This window comes from Capra hircus, chromosome 15, assembly GCF_001704415.2.
Source record: "Capra hircus breed San Clemente chromosome 15, ASM170441v1, whole genome shotgun sequence".
NCBI classification, from domain to species: Eukaryota; Metazoa; Chordata; class Mammalia; order Artiodactyla; family Bovidae; genus Capra; species Capra hircus.
The window spans coordinates 80,162,826-80,186,295 of NC_030822.1; the positions used below are offsets into that span (position 1 = coordinate 80,162,826).

The 23,470-nt window shown below is 36.9% G+C and overlaps 1 protein-coding gene across 1 annotated transcript in view; it reads left to right on the plus strand.

The window, feature by feature from the left end:
* GRIA4 (glutamate ionotropic receptor AMPA type subunit 4) overlaps nt 1-23,470 on the plus strand; it is a 693,144-nt gene that overhangs the window by 189,012 nt on the left and 480,662 nt on the right. The window contains exon 3 of the mRNA XM_005689338.3: nt 21,580-21,819. Coding sequence (XP_005689395.1) covers nt 21,580-21,819 — 240 coding nt within the window. The remainder of the gene's footprint in view (nt 1-21,579; nt 21,820-23,470) is intronic.

Sequence of the window (23,470 nt, forward strand, 5' to 3'; positions counted from 1 at the left end):
GATTATTCTATGATAACACATTGTACTGACTTTCTTTTCATTCTCATACCTTTCCTACTATGGCTAGCCTCAATCTGTAAGTTTTTTCTAAAATTTTCAGCTCCTCTAAATTCAGAGGGAATTTATTTTTAATATGATCAAATATTCTATCACCTTCTTTAGATGTATGTGCTGAACTGCCTAATTGGCATTTCTCTTTGAACTTCTTCTAGGTATCTCAAACTCAGTTTGTACAAAATTGGACTCACTAAACCTTCCACAGCTTATTCTGCCTCAGTGAATGGTGAATACCCCAGCTATCTTTCAACCAGTTACTTTCATAGGAAACTGAGACATGAATTTGCCTAATACTCACATATTATTAATTACAAAAGTTGATTACTTCTACTTTCTAAGTATAGCTTGAGTCCTTGATTTCTCTCCATCTTCACAGCCTCTGAATTCTAAACTGCATCAGTCTGGACTACTACAATGGGAGATATCAAGTTTCCTAGGATCTATGATTTGTTGTTCAGTTGCTAAGTTGTTTTTCTCTACAACCCCATAAACTGCATCATGCTATGTTTCCTTGTCCTTCACTATCTCCCTGAGTTTGCTCAAACTCAAGTCCGTTGAGTCAGAGATGCTATCCAACCATCTGATCCTCTGTTGACCCCTTCCCTTCTTGCCCTGGGTATTTTCAATGAGTTGGCTCTTCACATCAATATTGGCAGTTCAGCATCAGTCTTTCCAATGAATATTCTGGGCTGGTCTCCTTTAGGATGGACTGGTTTGATCTCCTTGTTGTCCAAGGGACTTTCAAGAGTCTCTTCCAGCACCACAGTTCAAAAGCATCAGTTCTTCAGTGTTCAGCTTTCTTTATGGTCCTACTCTCATGTCCATATATGACTACAGGAAAAACCATAACTTTGACTACTATATGACTATTTGTCAGCAAAGATACATGATTAGCCTTGTTTAATTTTTCCACATAGCAGCTAGTATTCTAAAAACACAAATCAGAGTACTTTTCTCTTCTACTTCCAATAAGAGAGTGGTTTCCCATTGCCTTTAGGATAAAGTCCAAAATCCACACTGTCCTTACACATCTTCTCAAAGAACTGGCTTTGTATTTCTTCTTCAGATTTAACACTTGCCATTTCCCCTTCCTCTCTAGGCAGCAGATAAAATAGTCTTTCTTTAGTTTCTTTATAGCTTTTTGCAATTTACATTTGCTGTATCCAACAAAATTTTCCTCACTTTGTGACTGACATACTCCTAGCTAACACTTAGATTAAATATATGTTTTTTACTAATCTCCCCTTTTATAAACATTTATTCAATTTGTCATCATTTGTTCAGTGTAAAAGTATACATTTGAATCATTTATTGAGGTGTCCCTAACTTTGCCAGTCTCAAAGTAGATGCTTAGTATTGTTGAATGAATATTCTAATCCTGATGGAATTATATACTGTTACATAAAATTCTTATTTTGCATATTTTCAAAAGTTATAAAATGTATCTTATATATTTAATTTCCTCAGTCCTTAAGATAGTACCTGAAACGTACTGCAATAATATACAACTAAATCATTATAAACTAAAGTATTATATAGCTACCTCAGCCACAAAATACTATTCAGTATAATTATTTTAATATAAATTTATTTATTTTAATTGGAGGTTAATTACTTTACAATATAATTAACTTTTATATTTTCTAAATATAAAAACAAATTTCTGAATATAAAAATTTATAAAATTTTAATTTGAAACTTTCTTAGAAATTTTATCCCATAATGTCTGATAGCATTGCCAGAAAAATGATAAAGTTGCAAAAACAAGAATCTGCTTAAAGACTCAATAAAGTAGAATATGACTTACATGTCTGTTCACCTACAGACATGAATAAATGTCTGTAGTGAATAAATTTTAAAAACCAACTCATTTTCTTCCTCAGAAGAAGAAAAAGGAGAACAGTTTATACAAAATGAAACACTGATTAAATATTTGAGTAATTAAAATGTGCTCAGACCCAGAATGAAAATCTACAGGCATATATGGCAGACTCTCTGAGCTCAATACTTTCGTAAAATATAGTTTAACACCATGACAAAGGACAGTGTACACTTTCTTTGCTCACAGATCTCCCTGCTCTACCAGTAACAAATAATACACTCTATAAAATTTAAATATCTATTAATTCATAGTTAGGATCTTTCTATTGAATTATTTCTCTTATTTGAATGGACTTTTGACTTGTATTATTTGTCTAAGCTAAGGAGGTCTGCTTTACTTTGTCAGTGTCTAGAGGTCATGGGAAAGAGACTGTATAATAGGAATACACTTTCCTACTACATGGAGATAGTTCAATCAGGGTGGTCTCTAAAAGTTCTTCCAGTCACCAAGTTCCATAATCTAGGAAAAATATTTTCTCTTTGACACTGGAAATATACCCACTTATATACTTATACATACTTTTTAATATCGACAATAAACAGTTCAAATTTAAGAGCACCAGGTTAACACAAACAATGTGAAATTCATAACACTTAGTTTGGCAATATATTGTTAAACCTAAATGAAGAGAAATAGATTATTTCTGTCAAGAAATAGAAAAAGACTAGAAAATAGAAATAGCAAATAGAAAAAGACTATTTCTGTCTAGAAATAGTCCCAAAATCTTGTTTCTAGGAAATATGCTGCCCACAAATAAAAATTGTCCCAACTCACTCTACAATAAATAATCTTTCAATTGTTGGCCAACATTTAAAAATGAGACTACTCAGAAATATTCATATTTAAATATTTGTTGAAAATTCTAAATTCCCCACCACATTGGGCCATTAATCCCTCTTGTAACAATTACATAAAAATGAGAATGACTAGCCGCCTTAAATGGACAAGTTCTCTCAAGCTCATTACTGATGTCATCACCCTTCCCTGCCCTGTTTCATCCAAACACATGTCCCACGTAGCAACTGTGGGGATCAAATTTTGTAGTCATCATTTAGAGGACATTAATATTAGGTGAATAATCAGGAAGACTTTATATATATATATATATGAGAAAGAGAGGAGCAAAACTGAAAAAAAAATCATTATTCACTTCTCTTAAAAAATGTTGCTTATGTTAGAAGACTATTATATTTGAAAAGCTTATGATTTTTCAGAAAACTATGGATCTTAGTATTAGTATATCATTTCTGAAATCTATTATTTTCTTTCACAGTGTTCCAAACAATCAAGTTATTTAGAAAAATTTTAGATTTTCCCTCTTTAATATATTGTATAAAAATTGTCTGTCAGTCTTTTCAACACTTGACATAAATTTACTTATACATGATTAAAACTTATATTGCAAAACTTATTTTTCTTCAGATAAAATGAATAAATGTTTCTTTGTTTAATTGGCCAAGAAACACGTGTACATAAATTTCGACTTTTTTTTTTCAAAAATCTATGTTCTAATATAAAGTCTGATGTTTTTTGTCATACATAATTTTAATTATTCTAAGAAAAGTTATTAGAAAAAATGTTTTAGTATAAAAACAAGAAGATATAAACTTTAAATTTTAATACTATATGCGAGACAGCCAAAGAGACACAGATGTAAAGAACAGACTTTTGGACTCTGTAGGAGGAGGCAAGGGTGGGATAATTTGAGAGAATAGCATTGAAACAGGTATATTGCCATATGTGAAACAGATCACCAGTCCAGGTTCGATGCATGAGACAGGGTGCTCAGGGCCAGAGCACTGGGATAACCCCGAAGGATGGGATGGGGAGGGAGGTGGGAGGGAGGTTCAGGATGGGAAACACACATACACCCAGGGCTGATTCATGTAAATGTATGGCAAAAACCACTACAATATTGTAAAGTAATTAGCCTCCAATTAAAAAAAAAAAAAAGGATCGTGATCATAGTGATTATTACACTACGGTATATTCTGATTTCTCAAAACCCAAAAGTATTTTCTGTTTTCATTACAAACACACACTCAGACATACACACAGATTCAGTCAGATCAAATAGTATTCTTTGAGTAATATGTCATGATTTAATATCATAGGGAATGAAATAGCACTTTTATTAGACACCTGTCTGTTCTATAGTATCCTAATAGTTTCAGTTCAGGTCAATCATTCAGTTGTGTCTGACTCTTTGCAAGCCCACGGACTGCAGCATGCCAAGCCTCCCTGTCCATCACCAACTCCCGGAGTTTACTCAAACTCATATCCATTGAGTCGATAATGCCATCTAATCATCTCATCCTCTGTTGTCCCCTTCTCCTCCTGCCTTCAATCTTTCCCAACATCAGGGTCTTTTCAAATGAGTCAGCTCTTCGCATCAGATGGCCAAAGTATTGGAGTTTCAGGTTCAACATCATTCCATCCAATGAACACCCAGGACTGATCTCTAGGATGGACTGGTTAGATCTCCTTGCAGTCCAGGGAACTCTCAAGAGTCTTCTCCAACACCACAGTTCAAGAGCATCAATTCTTTAGCACTCAGCTTTCTTTATAGTCCAACTCTCACATTCATACATGACTACTGGAAAAACCACAGCCTTGACTAGACAGAGCAAAGCAATTTAGGGCTTTACAGTAAGAATGTCTTTAACTATGAAAACTCTGGAAGTGATACTAAGATGTCACAAAAGTTAAAAATATAACTTTGACAAAATAACTGGAGTGTCTCATTATTTCTATTTTGTGTTTTCTTTCTTAGTGCACAGTTCAGATGTTTGAAAGTTGTTCTTGAAGTTTGAGCATAGGCAAAACAATGTACCATGACACACAAGTAAACCAATCATTTTATGACCATTACTAACATCTGACTACTGGTTTTAATTATATTCTAGAAAGGGAAAAATGTAGATGCTTTTATAACTGAACTAACTACCCTGCAAATATTTAATATCTCCATCTAGTCATGGTTACTTGTAAATTCTCTTTCAGGATTTCGTTCAGGGTGATTTGCAAATGCACAATTACAAAAAAAAATTTGAACAGTGAATACTGCATCTTACTTGTCTGAGTTATGTATGTGTTGTTTGTTCTTTTTAAATTGACAGTTAAAACTCGGTTTGCTTTAAGAAGTGGCTTTTTAACACAAAATCAATTTTCTATAATCTCTTAAGACCTACTTCTATTTCCATGAAGTATAAGTATACTTTTCATGAATAAAGGTATAATGGCCAACATCCCTTCAGTAGAGCAGAATGGAAGAAGTGCTTAACCAGATTTTTCCTTTCAAGCAGTAGAGTAGAATGAGCATGAATTTTGGAATCTGACGGGTTAAAATTTTCTCTTTAACCACTTAGATGAAGAAACTTATGCAAATTACATAGCTTTACCAAATTTCACTTCTAAAAAAGAAAAAGCAAAAGCATAATGCCTACCTTGCAGGGTTGTCAGGAAGTTTGAATGCTATAATAAATGCAAAATGACTATTACAGAGCCTGACACACTGTAGGTATTCAATAATTAAGTTATTTTCCCTTTTGCTTCTTCAGCTAGCTGTCTAGATGGCTCCCTCATGCTTGGGAATGGCATTAGAACATTTGTATATGTATCCTTAGTCTAAAGCACAGAGTTGGCAGTCCCATTAAAAGTATGTAAGCTATAAGTTCCAAACAAGTTTTATGTAAATTAGCTTTGGTAAAATTGTGTCATCTTAAATACAATACATAAGTATATTTTGTGAAAATACAGTTTTGCATGTTAGATTTGCTTGAAATGGCTGCTTATATCATTCAAAATATTATTTATAGCCAAATATCTTAATGAATCACAAATACTTTTCACACATTATCTCTTCTTTTTCTCCACTGACTTGGTTATTCATTCAGCAAATATTTACTCACTACCGACTATGTGCCACAAACTATGCTGGATGCTGGAGGAAAAAACTTTTGATCAAAGCAGCCAGAATCTTTGCTATCGAAAAATTATGTCTAGTAGTACCAACATAAATTAAACAAATGTCACAAATTCTGCATCTAAAATAAGTATTGACACTCCAGTTATTCAGGAAGCATAATATTCATGAGAATAGTTCTTTCTAAAACCAACGATTGAGTAAAACCTACTCAAATACCTAACAAATACTATTCCATTCCACTTTTAATTGATGTTATCCTCTTCTAAAACATATTCAAATCTTTTTTTGGAAGACAGCTGTGTCTCCTCAAAGGAAGAAAAGCTTTCAACATATTATTTAGATCCTTGGGAAAAAATGTCTATCCAGCATAAAAAGAAGCTACTGAAATTATGCTATTGAGTTCAGTTCAGTTCAGTTCAGTGGCTCAGTCATGTCCGACTGTTTGCGACCCCATGAATCGCAGCACACCAGGCCTCCCTGTCCATCACCAACTCCCGGAATTCACTCAGACACATGTCCATCAAGTCAGTGATGCCATCCAGCCATCTCATCCTCTGTCGTCCCCTTCTCATCCTGCCCCCAATCCCTCCCAGCATCAGAGTCTTTTCCAGTGAGTCAACTTTTTGCATGAGCTGGCCAAAGTACTGGAGTTTCAGCTTTAGCATCATTCCTTCCAAAGAAATCCCAGGGCTGATCTCCTTCAGAATGGACTGGTTGGATCCCTTGCAGTCCAAGGGACTCTCAAGAGTCTTCTCCAAAACCACAGTTCAAAAGCATCAATTCCTCAGTGCTCAGCTTTCTTCACAGTGCAACTCTGACATCCATACATGACCACTGGAAAAACCACAGCCTTGACTAGACGGACCTTTGTTTGCAAGGTAATGTCTCTGCTTTTGAATATGCTATCTAGGTTGGTCATAACTTTTCTTTCAAGGAGTATGCATTTTTTAATTTCAGGGCTGCAGTCACCATCTGCACTGATTTTGGAGCCCCCCAAAAATGAAGTCTGACACTGTTTCCAATGTTTTCCCATCTATTTCCCATGAAGTGATGGGACCAGATGCCACGATTTTCGTTTTCTGAATGTTGAGCTTTAAGCCAACTTTTTACTCTCCTCTTACATTTTCATCAAGAGGCCTTTTAGTTCCTCTTCACTTTCTGCCATAAGGGTGATGTCATCTGCATGTCTGAGGTTATTGATATTTCTCCCAGCAATCTTGATTCCATCTTATGCTTCTTCCAGCCCAGTGTTTCTCATGATGTACTCTCATAGATGTTAATAAGCAGGGTGACAACATACAGCCTTGACGTACTCCTTTTCCTATTTGGAACCAGTCTGTTCTTCCATGTCCTGTTCTAACTGTTGCTTCCTGACCTGCATAACCATCTTTTAATTTCATGGTTGCAATCACCATCTGCAGTGATTTTGGAGCCCCAGAAAATAAAGTCTGACACTGCTTCCACTGTTTCCCCATCTATTTCCGGTGAAGTGATGGGACCACATACCATAATCTTCGTTTTCTGAATGTTGAGCTTTAAGCCAACTTGCTCACTCTCCTCTTTCACTTTCACAAGAGGCCTTTTAGTTCCTCTTCACTTTCTGCCATAGGGTGGTGTCATCTGCATATCTGAGGTTATTGATATTTCTCCTGGCAGTCTTGATTCCTGCCTGTGCTTCTTCCAGCCCAGCATTTCTCATGATGTACTCTGCATAGAAGTTAAATAAGCAGGGTGACAATATACAGCCTTGACGTGTTCCTTTTCCTATTTGGAAGCAGTCTCCTGTTCCACGTCCAGTTCTAACTGTTGCTTCATGACTTGCATATATGTTTCTCAAGAGGCAGGTCAGGTGGTCTCATATTCCCATCAGGCCAAAATATATCAGAGTCTATGCCGAACATAAGTCTGGATGAAATTTCTACTTTAGACCACAACATCTTAGTAACACATATAACAAAGGCTTACAGAATTATTTCTAATTCTATAATATAAAGCATACATTTTAAAAACAATTGTAGAGCAACACCTACATATGTATATACTACCATGTGTAAAATAGGTATCTTGCAGGAAACTGCTGTAACAGAGGGAGATCAGACTGATGCTCTGTGATGACCTAGAGTGGTGGTGGAGAAGGGTGGATGGGGAAGGATAACGAAGGAGGGGATACATTATAGTTGATTCACGCTGTTTTATGGCAGAAACCAACAAAATATTGTAAAGCAGTTCAGCTCAGTTCAGTCACTCAGTCGTGTCCAACTCTTTGTGACCCCATGGACTGGAGCATGCCAGGCCTCCTTGTCCATCACCATCTCCCAGAGCTTACCCAAATTCATCTCCATTGAGTCAGTGATGCCATCCAACCATCTCATCCTCTGTTGTCCCCTTCTCCTCCAGCCTTCAATCTTTCCCAGACTTGAGTCAGCCCTTCACATCAGGTGGCCAAATATTGGAGTTTCAGCTTCCACATCAGTCCTGAACACTGACTGATCTCCTTTAGTAGGGACTAGTTGTATCTCCTTGCAGGTCAAGGGACTCTCAAGAGTCTTCTCCAATACCACAGTTCAAAAGCATCAATTGTTTGGCACTCAGCTTTCTTTATACTCCAACACTCACATCCATACATGACTACTGGGAAAACAATAGCCTTAACTAGATGCACCTTTGCTGGCGAAGTAATGTCTCTGCTTTTTATTTTTTATTTTTATATATTATTTATGATATATTTAATATATTATTTATTTTAATTTTATTTATTTATTTATTTATTTTTAATTTATTTTACTTTAAAATACTGTATTGGTTTTGCCATACATTGACATGAATCCACCACTGGTGTACATGAGTTCCCAGTCCTGAACCCCCCCTCCCATCTCCCACCCTATATCATCTCTCTGGATCATCCCCGTGCACCAGCCCCATATATCCTGTATCCTGTATTGAACCTAGACTGGCAATTCGTTTCTTACATGATAATACACATGTTTCAATGCCATTCTTCCTAATCATCCCACCCTCTCCCTCTCCCTCAGAGTCTGCTTTTTAATATTCTGTGTAGGTTGGTTATAGCTTTTCTTTCAAGGAGAAAGTGTCTTTTAATTTCATTGCTGGAGTCACCACCTGCAGTGATTTTGGAGCCCAGAATAATAAAGTCTGTCACTGTTTCCATTGTTTCCCCATCTATTTCCCCTGAAATGATGGGACCAGATGCCATGATCTTAGTTTTCTGAATGTTGAGCTTTAAGCCAACTTGTTCACTCTCCTCTTACACTTTATCGAGTGGCTCTTTAGTTCTTCACTTTCTGCCATAAAAGTGGTGTCATCTGCATATCTAAGGTTGTTGATATTTCTCCTGGCAATCTTGATTCCAGCTTGTGCTTCATCCAGTACAGAGTTTCTCATGATGTATTCTGCATGTAAGTTAAATAACCAGGTTGACAATATACAACCTTGAAATATTATTTTTCCTATTTGGAACCAGTCTGTTCTTCCATGTCCAGTTCTAACTGTTGGTTCCTTACCTGCATACAGATTTCTCAAGAGGCAGGTCAACTAGTCTCTTATTTCCATCTCTTGAAGAATGTTCTGCAGTTAATTGTGATCCACACAGTCAAAGGCTTTGGCATAGTCAATAAAGCATAAATAGATGTTTTTTCTAGAACTCTATTAAGAAGAGGCAGCAAGAATACACAGAGGAACTGTACCATAAAAAAAAAAATCTTCATGACCCAGATGATCACAATGGTGTGATCACTTACCTAGAGCCAGGCATTCTGGAATGCGAAGTCAAGTGGGCCTTAGGAAGCATCACTACAAACAAAGCTAGCTGAGGTGATGGCATTCCAGTTGAGCTATTTCAAATCTTCAAAAATGACGCTGTGAAAGTGCTGCACTCAATACTTCAGCAAATTTGGAAAACTCAGCAGTGGCCACAGGACTGGAAAAGGTCACTTTTCATTCCAATCCCAAAGAAAGTCAGTGCCAAATAATGCTCAAATTACCACACAATTGTTCTCATCTTACACGCGAGTAAAGTAATGCTCAAAATTCTCCTAGTCATGCTTCAACAACACGTGAACCATGAACTTCCAGATGTTCAAGCTGGATTTATAAAAAGTAGAGGAACCAGAGAACAAATTGCCAATATCTGATGGATCATCAAAAATGTGGATGAGTAAAAGTAAAGAAATTATCCTCCAAACAAAAATAAATTAATTAAATAAAAAACAATTAAAAGTATTAGATATTTCAAATGTATATTGACTTTGCAGGCTTATATCTGAAAGACAGAACTGGGGAACTGAAAGCAATAATATTTTAAAACAAGAGTAGGCTGTGCAGCTTTCCTTGAGAAGATTTTAATGTAATGTCTGAATGAGAACATTATTTTAAAGACATTGCCAACAAATGGCATGAAGTTGGAGTTAAGACTACCATAAACCAGGCTTTAGGGAAAGTGCATATTTTTAGTGGCTTGCAAGAGCTGTTTAGACAAAAATAATCATAATGATGGTCTCCCGTGAGAATTTTTATACAGTTTCCTGCTCTCATGTAATATTCCTATACAAAGTTATGCACTCTGAATTTTCTAAGGGTCCATAAACTGAGAAATTCATGGATATTGCACATAACACATGCACATACACACACAACAGCACCACTATGGCCACCAAAAGTACAAATGTATTGACGTGCTTGGCAGTGAATGAAGTGAGTGAGTGAAGTCGCTCAGTCGTGTCTGACTCTTTGCGACCCCATGGACTGTAGCCTCCCAGGCTCCTCCATCCATGGGATTCTCCAGGCAAGAATACTGAAGTGGGTTGCTATTGTGCTTGGCAGAGTAATGGCAAATTCGCTTTGGAGAAATGTTTCTCTGAAGCAGGTTTCTGTAAATTCTCACAAACAGACTTTGCTAAAATGAGCTCAGGATACAAAACTATATAACTAGAAAGTTGACAACTCACCTTGAGCAAGCATTAGAATCCACAAAGTTCAGTTCAGTTCAGTCGCTCAGTTGTGTCTGACTCTTTATGACCCCACGAATCACAGCACACCAGGCCTCCCTGTCCATCACCAACACCCGGAGTTCACACAGACTCGCATTCATTGAGTCAGTGAAGCCATCCAGCCATCTCATCCTCTGACGTCCCCTTCTTCTCCTGTCCCCAATCCCTCCCAGCATCAGAGTCTTTTCCAATGAGTCAACTCTTCACATGAGGTGGCCAAAGCATTGGAGATCCAGCTTCAGCATCATTCCCTCCAAAAAAATCCAGGGCTGATCTCCTTCAGAATGGATTGGTTGGATCTCCTTGCAGTCCAAGGGACTCTCAAGAGTCTTCTCCAACACCACAGTTCAAAAGCATCAATTCTTCAGCACTCAGCTTTCTTCACAGTCCAACTCTCACATCCACACATGACCACTGGAAAAACTATAGCCCTACTAGATGGAGCTTTGTTGGCAAAGTAACATCTCTGCTTTTGAATATGCTATCTAGGTTGGTCATAACTTTTCTTCTTCTGCAGTGATTTTGGAGCCCAAAAAAAGAAAGTCTGAAACTGTTTCCCCATCTATTTCCCATGAAGTGATGGGACCAGATGCCATGATCTTTGTTTTCTGAATGTTGAGCTTTAAGCCAACTTGCTCACTCTCCATTTTCACTTTCATCAAGAGGCTTTTTAGTTCCTCTTCACTTTCTGCCATAAGGGTGGTGTCATCTGCATATCTGAGGTTATTGATATTTCTCCCAGCATCTTGATTCCTGCTTGTGCTTCTTCCAGCCCAGCATTTCTCATGATGTACTCTGCATATAAGTTAAATAAGCAGGCTGGCAATATACAGCAAAGAAGTGTTAAATTACCAAGGGTTTCAGAATATGAGATAGAGGCTATGATATGTTTAAAATGTTTAAACACATGAGGAACTACAATATTGAATAATAAAATGTATGACAAGAACACAGTTTCTAGGATAAAATGCTTAAATATCTTTGTGTTATTCAGATGGAATATGGATTTATTTATTAAATTTAGAATTTTACAACCAAGGCAGCAGTGTAGCCGACCCAAGCTTCTGTCTTCCCACAGAAAGCAATAATTAAGGCAGTTGTCCTCAAACAAAAATAACTCTTGGAAAGCTTCAGAAACACCACAGAGCAAAAATCTTAGTAGCCATACAAAAATGATAGGAAGAAAAATTTCATTTTGTCTCCATCATCCCTGCTCAGTGCCCAAAGGGGGCTCCAAACCTGAAAGAGTTCTCTTTGTCTGGTAAAGAAGAGCAGGGTGAGTGATCAGTTTCCCCAGTCTTTTAGGGAACTGCACAAAGTACCCACTGTGGATTTGCCATATTCAGAGACCAGAGATGCTGAGACATCTAGGAATAATGAAGAAGGGAAGGGGTTACCAATAATGGTCATGTGCAGAGATGACCTGGGTTCCAGGAGCCTGCTTGTTAGAGGAGCACAGTAGGCTTCATGACTAAGGATCTCAACAGCCCTAAAGACTTTGCAGACCAGCACTTTTGTCACTAGACCCCAGAAAGTTAGTCTACAGCAGACCCAAGCAGATTTCTCTGCTGACGAAACCAATTAGAACAACCATCACAGAGTCTCTGTATATTTCATGGCTGAAATTTTTGTCCTACATATTTTCACATTTACAGATGCCAGCTGCTTGATTCCCTTGCTGCTTTCTTCCTTCCTCTTTTGCCAGACCCAAGATCTTTACTAGCATTCAGACCCAGCCTGTGAAGTTAGATGCATGCAGGATGCCAGCCTGGATCCCTATAGCCAACTCCCACTGCTGTGTTCACACCCATTATTAGCTCCTATAGCCATATAAGTGCCCACCAAAAGCCAAGGTCCTAATACCTGCTGTGGGCCCAGATCTGGCCCTGACCTTTCTCACTAGCCTGCACTGCAGTTGGTTACCTACAGCTTGTCCTAGTAGCCAACAGCCTGCGCAATCGTTGCCCTGATTCCCATCACCAGCTGCCACCCCATCACGCATGCACTTGCAGTTAGCCCATGCTGTCACATGACTACATGCGAACAACCTGGGTTTCCAAAACTGCTAGTGTTCTTGCAGCTAGCCCTGATCCTGCTTCCAGTCTCAGCTCTCACTACTGTATGTGCTTATGCAGCCAGCCAAGGATATGAACACCGTTGGTTCTAGTCACCACTGTCACCTTCCCTTGACCCTTGCTACTGGATCTGAAGATGCTGTGAGAACCCCGGTAACCTTAGTGGCCACTGTGCAATCACCCCCGCAGCTATTACTAAGGACCATGCAGTTTTCAATGTCATAGACCCCAGCTGCCTGAGCTGATGAGGGAAACATGACAGCACAAAAGGAACACAGTAAATATCCAGTAATTGACCACAAGAAAATGATGATCCATGAATTGCCTGACAAAGAATGCAAAATAATTTTCTAAGGGCTCTCAACCACAGGAGGAGACAGATAAGCAATTTAAAGAATTCAGGAAAGCAATACCAAGAAATGAGTTCAACAACAAAAGTAAAAATGGAAAATATAAAAAGAACTAAATAGGAACCTTGGAGCTCAAAAAATATCATGACTCACTGGAGGACTCAATAGAAAGTTTCAACAGCAGGCTCAACCAACAAGAGGAAGAATCAGTGAGCCTGAAGACACACTACTTGTAAATATCCAATTAGACTAACATTTTTAAAAAAGGAGGAAAGAAAGAAAATGAAGAAAACCTATAAGACTTATGAGATACCATAAGATAAAGAGTCTATGAATGATGGGATTTCTGGAAGAATAGAAGAAAATAGGAACTGAAAACTTACTTAAAAAATAATGATTGAAAATTTCCCAGGTCAAGGACAAGATTGGGACATTCAAGATCATTCAAGACCACAGGTCACTAAATTCAACTTGAAGGTTTCCTATCCTTTTGCATATTTATTGTGTTTTCTCCCTTCTTTTTTGATATCTTGAAACATCTGTACTGTCATTGCTCTCAGTTCTTTTTCAGATAGGTTGCCTATTTTCTTTTCACTAATTCCATCTTAGAATTTTTTACCTTGCTCCTCCATCTGTAACATATACTTTCGTCCCTTCATTTTTTTTTTGGATAGGTAGGATTGTGTTTCTGTCTTAATAGTTGTTTGGCCTGAGGTTTCTAGTAGTGGGATTGCAGGCAGTTAGGTAGAGCTGAGTCTTTGTGTTGAGATGTGAACCACTGGGATATCTCACTCAGATTACTATTCCCAGGGTCCTGACATACTTTGTCACTCCAGCAGTTTGGACTCAGTGCTACCACCTCAGGGGCTCAGGAATGATTTCTGCACTGTAAACTGGGATCCCAGAAGTTGTGGAGTGTGGAAAAGCAAAAAAAAAAAAAAAAGAGAGAGAGAGAGAGAGAAAAGAAAGGAGCGTCAACATATATACACTATTATGTATCAGATGGATAGCTGTTGAGAAGTTGCTGTGCAGCACAGGGAGTCCAATCTGGCACTCTGTGATGACCTGGAGCAATGAGATGGGGGGAGGAAAGGGAGGCTTTGGAAGGAAGGATGTATGTATACTTATGATGTACATGTAGGTATACGTATGTATACTTTGTGTTGCTGTATGGCAGAAACCAACACAACATTGTAAAAGATATTTTAGAAAAAATAAAAATAAAAGACTTGAATAGGCATTTCTCTGAAGACAAATTGATACATGAAAATATGCTCAACATTAGAGAAATCAATCAATCTGGGAAATGCAAATCAAAAGCACAATGTGATATCACTTCATACCTGTTAGAATGGCTATTATCAATAAGACAAATGATAATTGTGTAAAAAGTAAAACTGTAGAAGATGTGGAGAAAAAGGAACACTCAGACTTTGTGGGGGGCAGGGAGGATACAAATTGGTATAGCCACTATAGATAACAGAATAGAGGCACCTTCAAATATTAAAATGGTACGACCATATGATTCATTAATGCCACTTTTGGGTGTATATCTGAAGGGAATGAAATCACTGTCTCAAAGAGATATCTGCACAGCCATGTTAACTGCAGCATTTGTACACGCTTATTATATAATGGCCAATGTAAGGAAACAAACTGTTCACTCTAGGGTGAATACATAATATAGATATATAATATTTTTATGAAATTTTATTAATTGATGCAAAAGTATAATTTTTAGCACCAAACTGAAAGCCGGTATCTTAGATTTGAGTTCCAAATCTCTTCAACTTTTTTTTCAGTAAAGTGTATGATAAAAATTAATTGAACCAGATTACTGGATTACTTAGTACATAAAAATTGAGAGTGGGCCAACTTGCATGAAAAATCCACTTGATTTTACATGAAAATCAAAGGAACAGGAAAGTATGAAATAAGAAATTTACTTAGTAACTCCAAGCTATATGCCAAATTATTAATACTTACATAAATATATCCAAATCTTGGTGGAACTTTCAGGAAGTTAAGGTCCAGTCCAGCAGCACTTTTATTAGGTGTTTTAAATTAAAGAACTTTATTGAGTTCAAATTGAAAATATCCATGTTAAACTATGATGTTTCTCATAACTTCCAGGAAAATTATAGCAAGTTATTTTGTCAGAACAAGCTTTCTAGGTTAGTGAATCTACTTAATTAATCAAATTCTAGTTCCTAATGAATACAGATTAGAATTGAATATGCTTTCTTGGTAGAATTTCTTTATAAACCCTAATGCAAACATTCATGAAAACAATTGGTATTTGTTATGCAGAATCTGAATACTTGGTTTTCGATGAACTGTGGTATTTTACTCTCTAATCCTTTTGTGCTCATATTAAACACTACAACACAAATATAGAAAATTTGTGTTCATAAGATCAGCCACTTACTAATTGCCTCATATATACTCATAAGATGATAGACTTACATGCATGCTCATTTGCTCAGTCCTGTTTGACTCTTTGAGAACTCATGCACTGTGGACCACCGGGCTTCTCTGTCCATAGATTGTTCAGGGAAAGAATACTGGAGTGGATTACAATTCTCTTTTTTCTTTTTTTTCTTTTTTTTTTTTTTTTGAAGATTATGAATTTTTTTTACTTCAGACAAAAAGAAGACATTTTTTAAACATTTTCACATTTAGATGTGTTTTTCTCACAGTTAACCAGGATTGTCTTTTTTTTTTTTTTTTCCTGCAAAAATAAGGGGAAACAACAGTGGCAAGGTTTCACTAAATATGCAAAAACAAAAAGATTATGGAGGGAGTATTAAAACATGTTTACATAATATTTGAGACAATAAAGGATGTAAATATTTGAGAAAAGCAATAAAAATACATGATTTTGCAAGTTAGCTTTGGTCAGTGGGTTTTTTAAATTATTTATTCATTTATTATTTTTGGCTATGCTGGGTCTTTGTTGCTGTATATGGGCTTTTCTCTAGTTGTGGTAAGCAAGAACTTTTCATTTCGTTGTCCTCTCTTGTTGCAAAGTAGGGACTCTAGGGCACATGGGCCCAGAATTTTTGGCACATGGGCTAAGTAGTTGTGGCTCTTGAGCTTACAATTTTCTACTCCAGGGGATCTTTTCGACAGAAGGATCAACTTGTCCACATCTCTTGCATTTCCTGCATTGGCAGGTGTATTGTTTACCACTGAGCCACCTAGGAAGTCCAGTCTTCTATACCTTATCTCATATGATCCTTGACATGTTATATATTCATTGTTGTGGTTGTTCAGTTGCTCAATCATGCCTGACTATTTGCAACCCCACGGACTACAGCATGCCAGGCTTCCCTGTCCTTCACTATCTCCTGGAGCTTGCTCAAACTCATGCCCATGGAATCAGTGACACCATCCAACCATCTCATCCACTGTCATCCACTGCTACTCCTGTCTTCTATCTTTCCCAGCATTAGGGTCTTTTCTAATGAGTCAACACTTCACATCACATGGCCAAAGTACTGGAGCTTCAGTTTCAGCATCAGTACTTCCATTGAGTATTCAGGACTGATTTCCTTTAGGATTAATCTCCATGCAGTCCAAGGTACTCTCAAGAGTCTTCAACCACAGTTCAAAAGCATCAGTTCTAGGTGCTCAGCTTTCTTTGTGGTCGAACTCTCATGTCCATACATGATTTCTGGAAAAAATATAGCCTTGACTAGATGGACCTTTGCTGCAAAGTAATGTCTTTGCTTTTCAATATACTGTCTAGATTTGTCACAACTTTTTTTTTCAAGGAGCAAGTGTCCTTTAAATTCATGGCTGCAGTCACCATCTGCAGTGATTTTGGAGCCCAAGAAAATACAGTCTCTAATTGTTTCCATTGTTTTCCCATCTATTTGTCATGAAGTGATGAGACCGGATGCCATGATCTTAGTTTTTTGAATGTTGAGTTTTAAGCCAGACATTTTAACTCTCCTCTTTCACCTTCATCAAGAGGCTCTTTAGTTCTCCTTTGCTTTCTGCCATAAGAGTGGTGTCATATTCATATCTGAGGTTACTGATATTTCTCCATGCAATCTTGATTCCAGCTTGTGCTTCATCCAGCCCAGAATTTTACATGATATACTCTTCAGATAAGTTAAATAACCAGAGTGACAATATACAGCCTTGGCATACTCCTTTCCCAATTTGGAACCAGTCTGTTGTTCCATGTCCAGTTGTAAATGTTGCTTCTTAACCTGAGTACAGGTTTCTCAGGAGGTAGGTAAAGTTGCCTGATATTCCCATTTCTTTAAAATTTGTCCACAGTCTGTTGTGATCTACACAGTCAAAGGCTTTAGTGTAGTCAATGAAATAGAAATGTTTTCCTGGAATTCTCTTGACTTTTTTATGATCCAACTGATATTGGAAATTTGGACTCTGGTTACTCTGCCTTTTCTAAATGCACCTTGAACATATGAAAGTTTGCAGTTCACAGACTGTTGAAGCCTAGCTAGAAGAATTTTGAGCATTACTTTGCTAGCATATGAAATGAGAGCAGTTGTGCGGTAGTCTGAACATTCTTTGACATTGCCCTTTTTTGGGACTGGAATGAAAACTGACCTGTTTCTGTCCTGTGGCCAGTGCTGAGTTTTCCAAATTCCCTGGCATACTGAATGCAGCATATTCACAGCATCATCCTTTTAGGATTTAAATGGCTCAGCTGGAATTTAATAACCTCCACCAGCTTTTTTTGTAGTGATGCTTCCTAAGGCCCACTTGACTTCACACTCCAAAATATCTGGCTCTAGGTGAGTGATCACACTATCGTGATTATATGATCTTTATGATCTTTTCTGCATAGCTCTTCTGTGTATCCTTGACACCTCTTCTTAATATCTTCTACTTCTGTTAGGTCCATACCGTTTCTGTCCTTTATTGTACCCACCTTGCTTTAAATATACCCTTGGTATCTCTAATTTTCTTGAAAACCTCTCTAGTCTTTCCTATTCTATTTTTTCCCTCTATTTCTTTGCATTTATCATGTAGGAAGACTTTCTTATCTCTCCTTCCTATTCTTTGGAACTCTGCATTCAGATGGTTATATCTTTCCATTTCTCCTCTGTCTTTCACTTCTCTCTCTCTCTCTCTCTCTTTTTTTTTTTTCTTCAGCTATTTGTAAGGCCTCCTCAGAAAACCATTTTGTCTTTTTGCATTTCTTCTTCTTGGGGATAGCTTTAATCACCACCTTCTGTACAATGTTATGAACCTCTATCCATAAATCTTCAGGCACTCTATCTATCAGATCTAATCCCTTGAATCTATTTGTCACTTTCACTGTATAATCATATGGGATTTGATTTAGGTCATACCTGGATGGCCTATTAAGTTCCCCTACTTTCTTAAATTTAAGTCTGAATTTTGCAATAAGAAGTTCATGATTTGAGCCACAATAAACACCTGATTTTTTTCTTTCTGACTGTATAGAGCTTCTCCTTCTTCGACTGCAAAGAATATAATCAATCTGATTTCAGTACCAACCATCTGGTGTTGTCCTTATGCAGAGTCAGCTCTTGTGTTGTTGGAAGAGGGGGTTTGTTATGACCAGTCCAGGGTATTCTCTTGGCAAAAGTCCATTAGCTTTTGCCCTGCTTCATTTTTCACTCTAAGACCAAACTTGCCTGTTACTCCAGGTATCTCTTGACTTCCTACTTTTACACTGTGGTCCCTATGATAAAAAGGACATCTGTTTTGGGTGTTATTTCTGGAAGGTCCTGTGCATCTTCATAAAACCATTCAACTTCAGCTCCTGTTCATTAATGTTTGGGGCATAGACATGTAAACTGTGATATTGAATAATTTGCCTTGAAAATGAACAGAGATCATTCTGTTGTTTTTGAGATTACACCCAAGTACTGCTGCAGCCAGAGCCCCTGTCCCCTGGCATGTCACTGCTGAACTGTGCCTCCACAGAAGATACTCATATACTCGAAGGCAGATCTGGCTCAGTCTCTTGTTTAGGTCACTTCTCCATTTCCTGGGTCCTGTTGCACAGAACAAATTGTTTACACCCTCCGAGAGTCACTGGTGGGTCTGTGATGTGATTTTAAACACAATTGCACCCCTCCTACTGTCTTCTCTGGGCTTCTCCTTTGCCCAATATCAGTTCTATCTAGTCTTATTTGGATGAGCATAGACTGTGGTCCCTTAGTTAGGCTTTAATTTTTGTGGAACATGCATGTATCTCTTGGAGAACATCATCTAAAGAAAATCAATGGCACTTTTATTTTAATTGTTACCCTCTTCTGATTTAATTAAATCTCTTAAACTCCATGCCCAATTTCAAGACACACAATAGAAAAGAATAAAAGAAACATTTCCAGATTTTAATTTATCTTATATAATTATTCTTCATAATTTCCTAAATCCCAGATATAGAACATAGATACAAATGTTATCAGGATTGCTATTTTTTTTCAAGAGCCTATTACTGCAAGTTTCTTATATTTCACAAGGAATTATCCCACTATCCAACATTCTAGGCTTCTTAATGAATTTATCAGTTAAATCTGTAAGTAAATCTTTCTATAACTTAAAAAGTTCTTAAGCTAGCTATATGAACCCAGAAGAAATAGGCCTTTAGCCATATGTGATTAACTGTAAGAATTTGGAATTCAAACATTCTTGATTTACTGTATATACAAAAAAGAGTATCCTTTAATGCAGGTCTGTATCCATTAAATTTTAATTTAAAAGTCATCCAAGTTTGAAAGCAGTCATATCAAAAGAGGGATCAGAATATGATTTTGCAAGAATCTTGAGGAAAGTTTTTTGGTTTTTTGGTTTTTTTCTTTTTATGAATTGGCGTTCTTGTCCTTGTGACAACTGAGAGCATGGGAAAGAAAGGTCAAGATGAGCCTGTGCACTTATTTACCTGAAGTTCTTTTAAATACTTCAGGAAAACTTGGTTCCATTGGGTTTGAATATTGCTTCCACCTGGAAGCTACACAGTAGCTCAGCTGGTGAAGAATCTGCCTGCAATGCAGGAGACCCCGGTCCTATTCCTGGGTTAGGAAGATCCCCTGGAGAAGGGATAGGCTACCTACTCCAGTATTCTTGGGCTTCCCTGGTGTCTCAGATGGTTAAAGAATCTGCCTATAGTGTGGGTAGACCTAGGTTCTATCCCTGGGTTAGGAAGATCCCCTGGAGGAGAGCATGGCAACCTGTTCCAGTATTCCTGCCTGGAGAATCCCCATGGAAAGAGGAGCCCTGGCGGACGGCAGTCCATGAGGTCACACAGGACTGAGCGGCTAAGCATGCACATGCGCAAAAACTGCATAACTGGCCACAATTCCACTAACCTTCTAGGATAGCACAATAGTGACTTTTCAGATAGAATAACTTCTTGTTTTCAAATGTAAATCAAGAGAACTCTAAAGTTGTGGTGAAAACTGAAACCTACATTGCTAAAGAAAAAAAAAAATGTAATAATTTAGACTAAGTAGCAAAAGCAATCTAATTCAAAATAGAAAAGACAAATAAATGCTACAGTTTAAGAAGGATAGCACTGCTGCTACTGCTACTGCTGCTAAGTTGCTTCAGTCTGTCCGACTCTGTGCGACCCCATAGACTGCAGCCCACCAGGCTCCCCCGTCCCTGGGATTCTCTAGGCAAGAACACTGGAGTGGGTTGCCATTACCTTCTCCAATGCATGATAGTTAAAAGTGAAAGTGAAGTCACTCAGTCGTGTCCGACTCTTAGAGACCCCATGGACTGCAGCCCACCAGGCTCCTCCGTCCATGGGATCTTCCAGGCAAGAGTACTGGAGTGAGGTGCCATTGCCTTCTCCGATGAATAGACCACAGACAGCAGGTTCCTGTAGGTCTCCAGCATCACGTCCCTGTAATTTAAATGCTCCTCTAATTAATAATCAGATACTTTTAACTATAATATCATATTTTTGCATATAATAAAACATACAGAGAAAAATTGGGATTTGTCATACTTAAAAATTTCCAGCTTAGGATTTGTCACATTATCATGGAGAGCTATATATTATTTGATTTTAGTCAAATTTTCCTTAATTTAAATTGGTTTCTTGAGTAAGCCTCTTGTTATCTCATTCACTGTAGGGCACTGAGTACAGCCTCAAGAGTTCATTAATTTATATGACTGATTGCACACTTCAGTTTTTCTCTTTCCTCATATTATATTCCTGACATATCAATGATTTAGAAATTTTTTTCATAAACTGTAGGTGTGGAGTCAACAATTTTAAAGTGTGCTAACAGTTTTTTTTCTTCTTCTTCTTCTGTTTTAGTCTGTTCCCAGTATTCCAGAGGAGTATTTGCCATTTTTGGACTCTATGATAAGAGGTCAGTACATACCTTGACCTCATTCTGCAGCGCCTTGCATATCTCCCTCATCACACCAAGTTTTCCTACTGAGGGGGAGAGCCAGTTTGTGCTGCAGTTAAGGCCTTCCTTAAGAGGAGCCCTCTTAAGTCTGCTGGATCACTATGAATGGAACTGTTTTGTATTCCTGTATGACACAGACAGGGGTAAGTTGAAATTCCACATTTACATAAGTAAAACTCTAATTTTCAGTTTAATGAGTTTGTATCACTTGTGTGATTTAGCAATATATTTTTATCCCTAATATGGCTTAAATGAGAAAATGGTCAATACGAATTCTTACTGTTTTTATCTTGACTCTGGGGAAAATTTTCTAATGAAATGAACTTCAAATTCACAAGGTCACTCATGCAATATCTACTCTGTTACTTAGTTGGAATTAAAAATACATATATATATATTTTTTTTTATTTCCATGATGATATTTCAAGTGCAGTCATAAAATAAGTGTTTTTTTTTTTTTACCTCAAATGCATATCCCTTAATATTTCAGAAGATTTTAAAACAGTATCAGGTTGGGTTAAATGTGTAATTGAGGGGTCATGACAATGAGAATAAAGATTTGGTGGTAAGGCCTCTGCTTGCTGGCAACCTTTCACTTTATCTTTTTCTATAAGTCTATATAGATTAATAAGTGATACAATATGATCCTTGTATTGGATAAATAAGATAGATAACATTGAATGGGGAACAGGTGTACACCCGTGGTGGATTCATGTTGATGTATGGCAAAACCAATACAATATTGTAAAGTAGTTAGCCTCCAATTAAAATAAATAAATTTATATATATTTTTAATTTATTGAAATACATACAATTTTGTACAATGTTGAAATATTTTTACTTTATTTGGAGCTATATCTTAAAGAATTCCAATTTTTGCTCAATTTTGCTTTTTATTTGGTGACCAAAATCACAGCAATATATTATGTTTCAAAACAAACATCAAGGAAGCACCTGTAGGGATTTGTCCAGTCCTTTTTTCTTAAAGCATAAGATTTATGAGCAAAGAAGTTATAGTAAAAGCTCAACCAGGCAACATTTTAGGAACATGCTTGAGTAAGTCCATCTGTACAATGAATTTAAAATAAATGTAAAAATAATAAACAAGCAAAATAAGTCATTTAATATATAATTATCTTCAACTTCCAAATATTCAGAATCTTATATTCAGAGACGAAAATTCATTAAATGAACTCATTTCTCATTAAAATTTGCCTGTTTAATGATATTTAATTTACACACCAATGATAGCCCTTTGTTTAAATTGGCATTCTTGGTAAATTTACCACTTGGAAACAAGCTCAGAAAATTTAATATCATCAGTGTATTTTCTTCAGTATTATAGCATACATTAATTCTCACTTGGAAATTTGGAAGCATATCTATATTTCATGATGTCATTTTCCAATAACTGGCAATTCAAAGCATCCTAGAAGATGAATTACACACTAAAAAATTACCACTCTGTTCATTTCTAATATTTAGAATTATCCTTAAGCAAAAGGACACTGAAAATGGAATCATAATGCAAATTAAAACAACGATGAGATACTACTATATATCTATCAGAATGGCCAAAATTCAGATCGCTGACAACATCAAACGATGATTAGGACATGGAGAAACAAGAACTCTCCTTCACTGTTGGTGGGAACACAAAGTGGTATAGCTACTTTAGAAGACAATTTGACGATTCCTTACAAAATTGAATTTATTCCTACTATATGATCCAGCAGCCATGATCCTTAATATTTTCATCCAAATCATAGAAAAATCTTCACAGAGATGTTTATA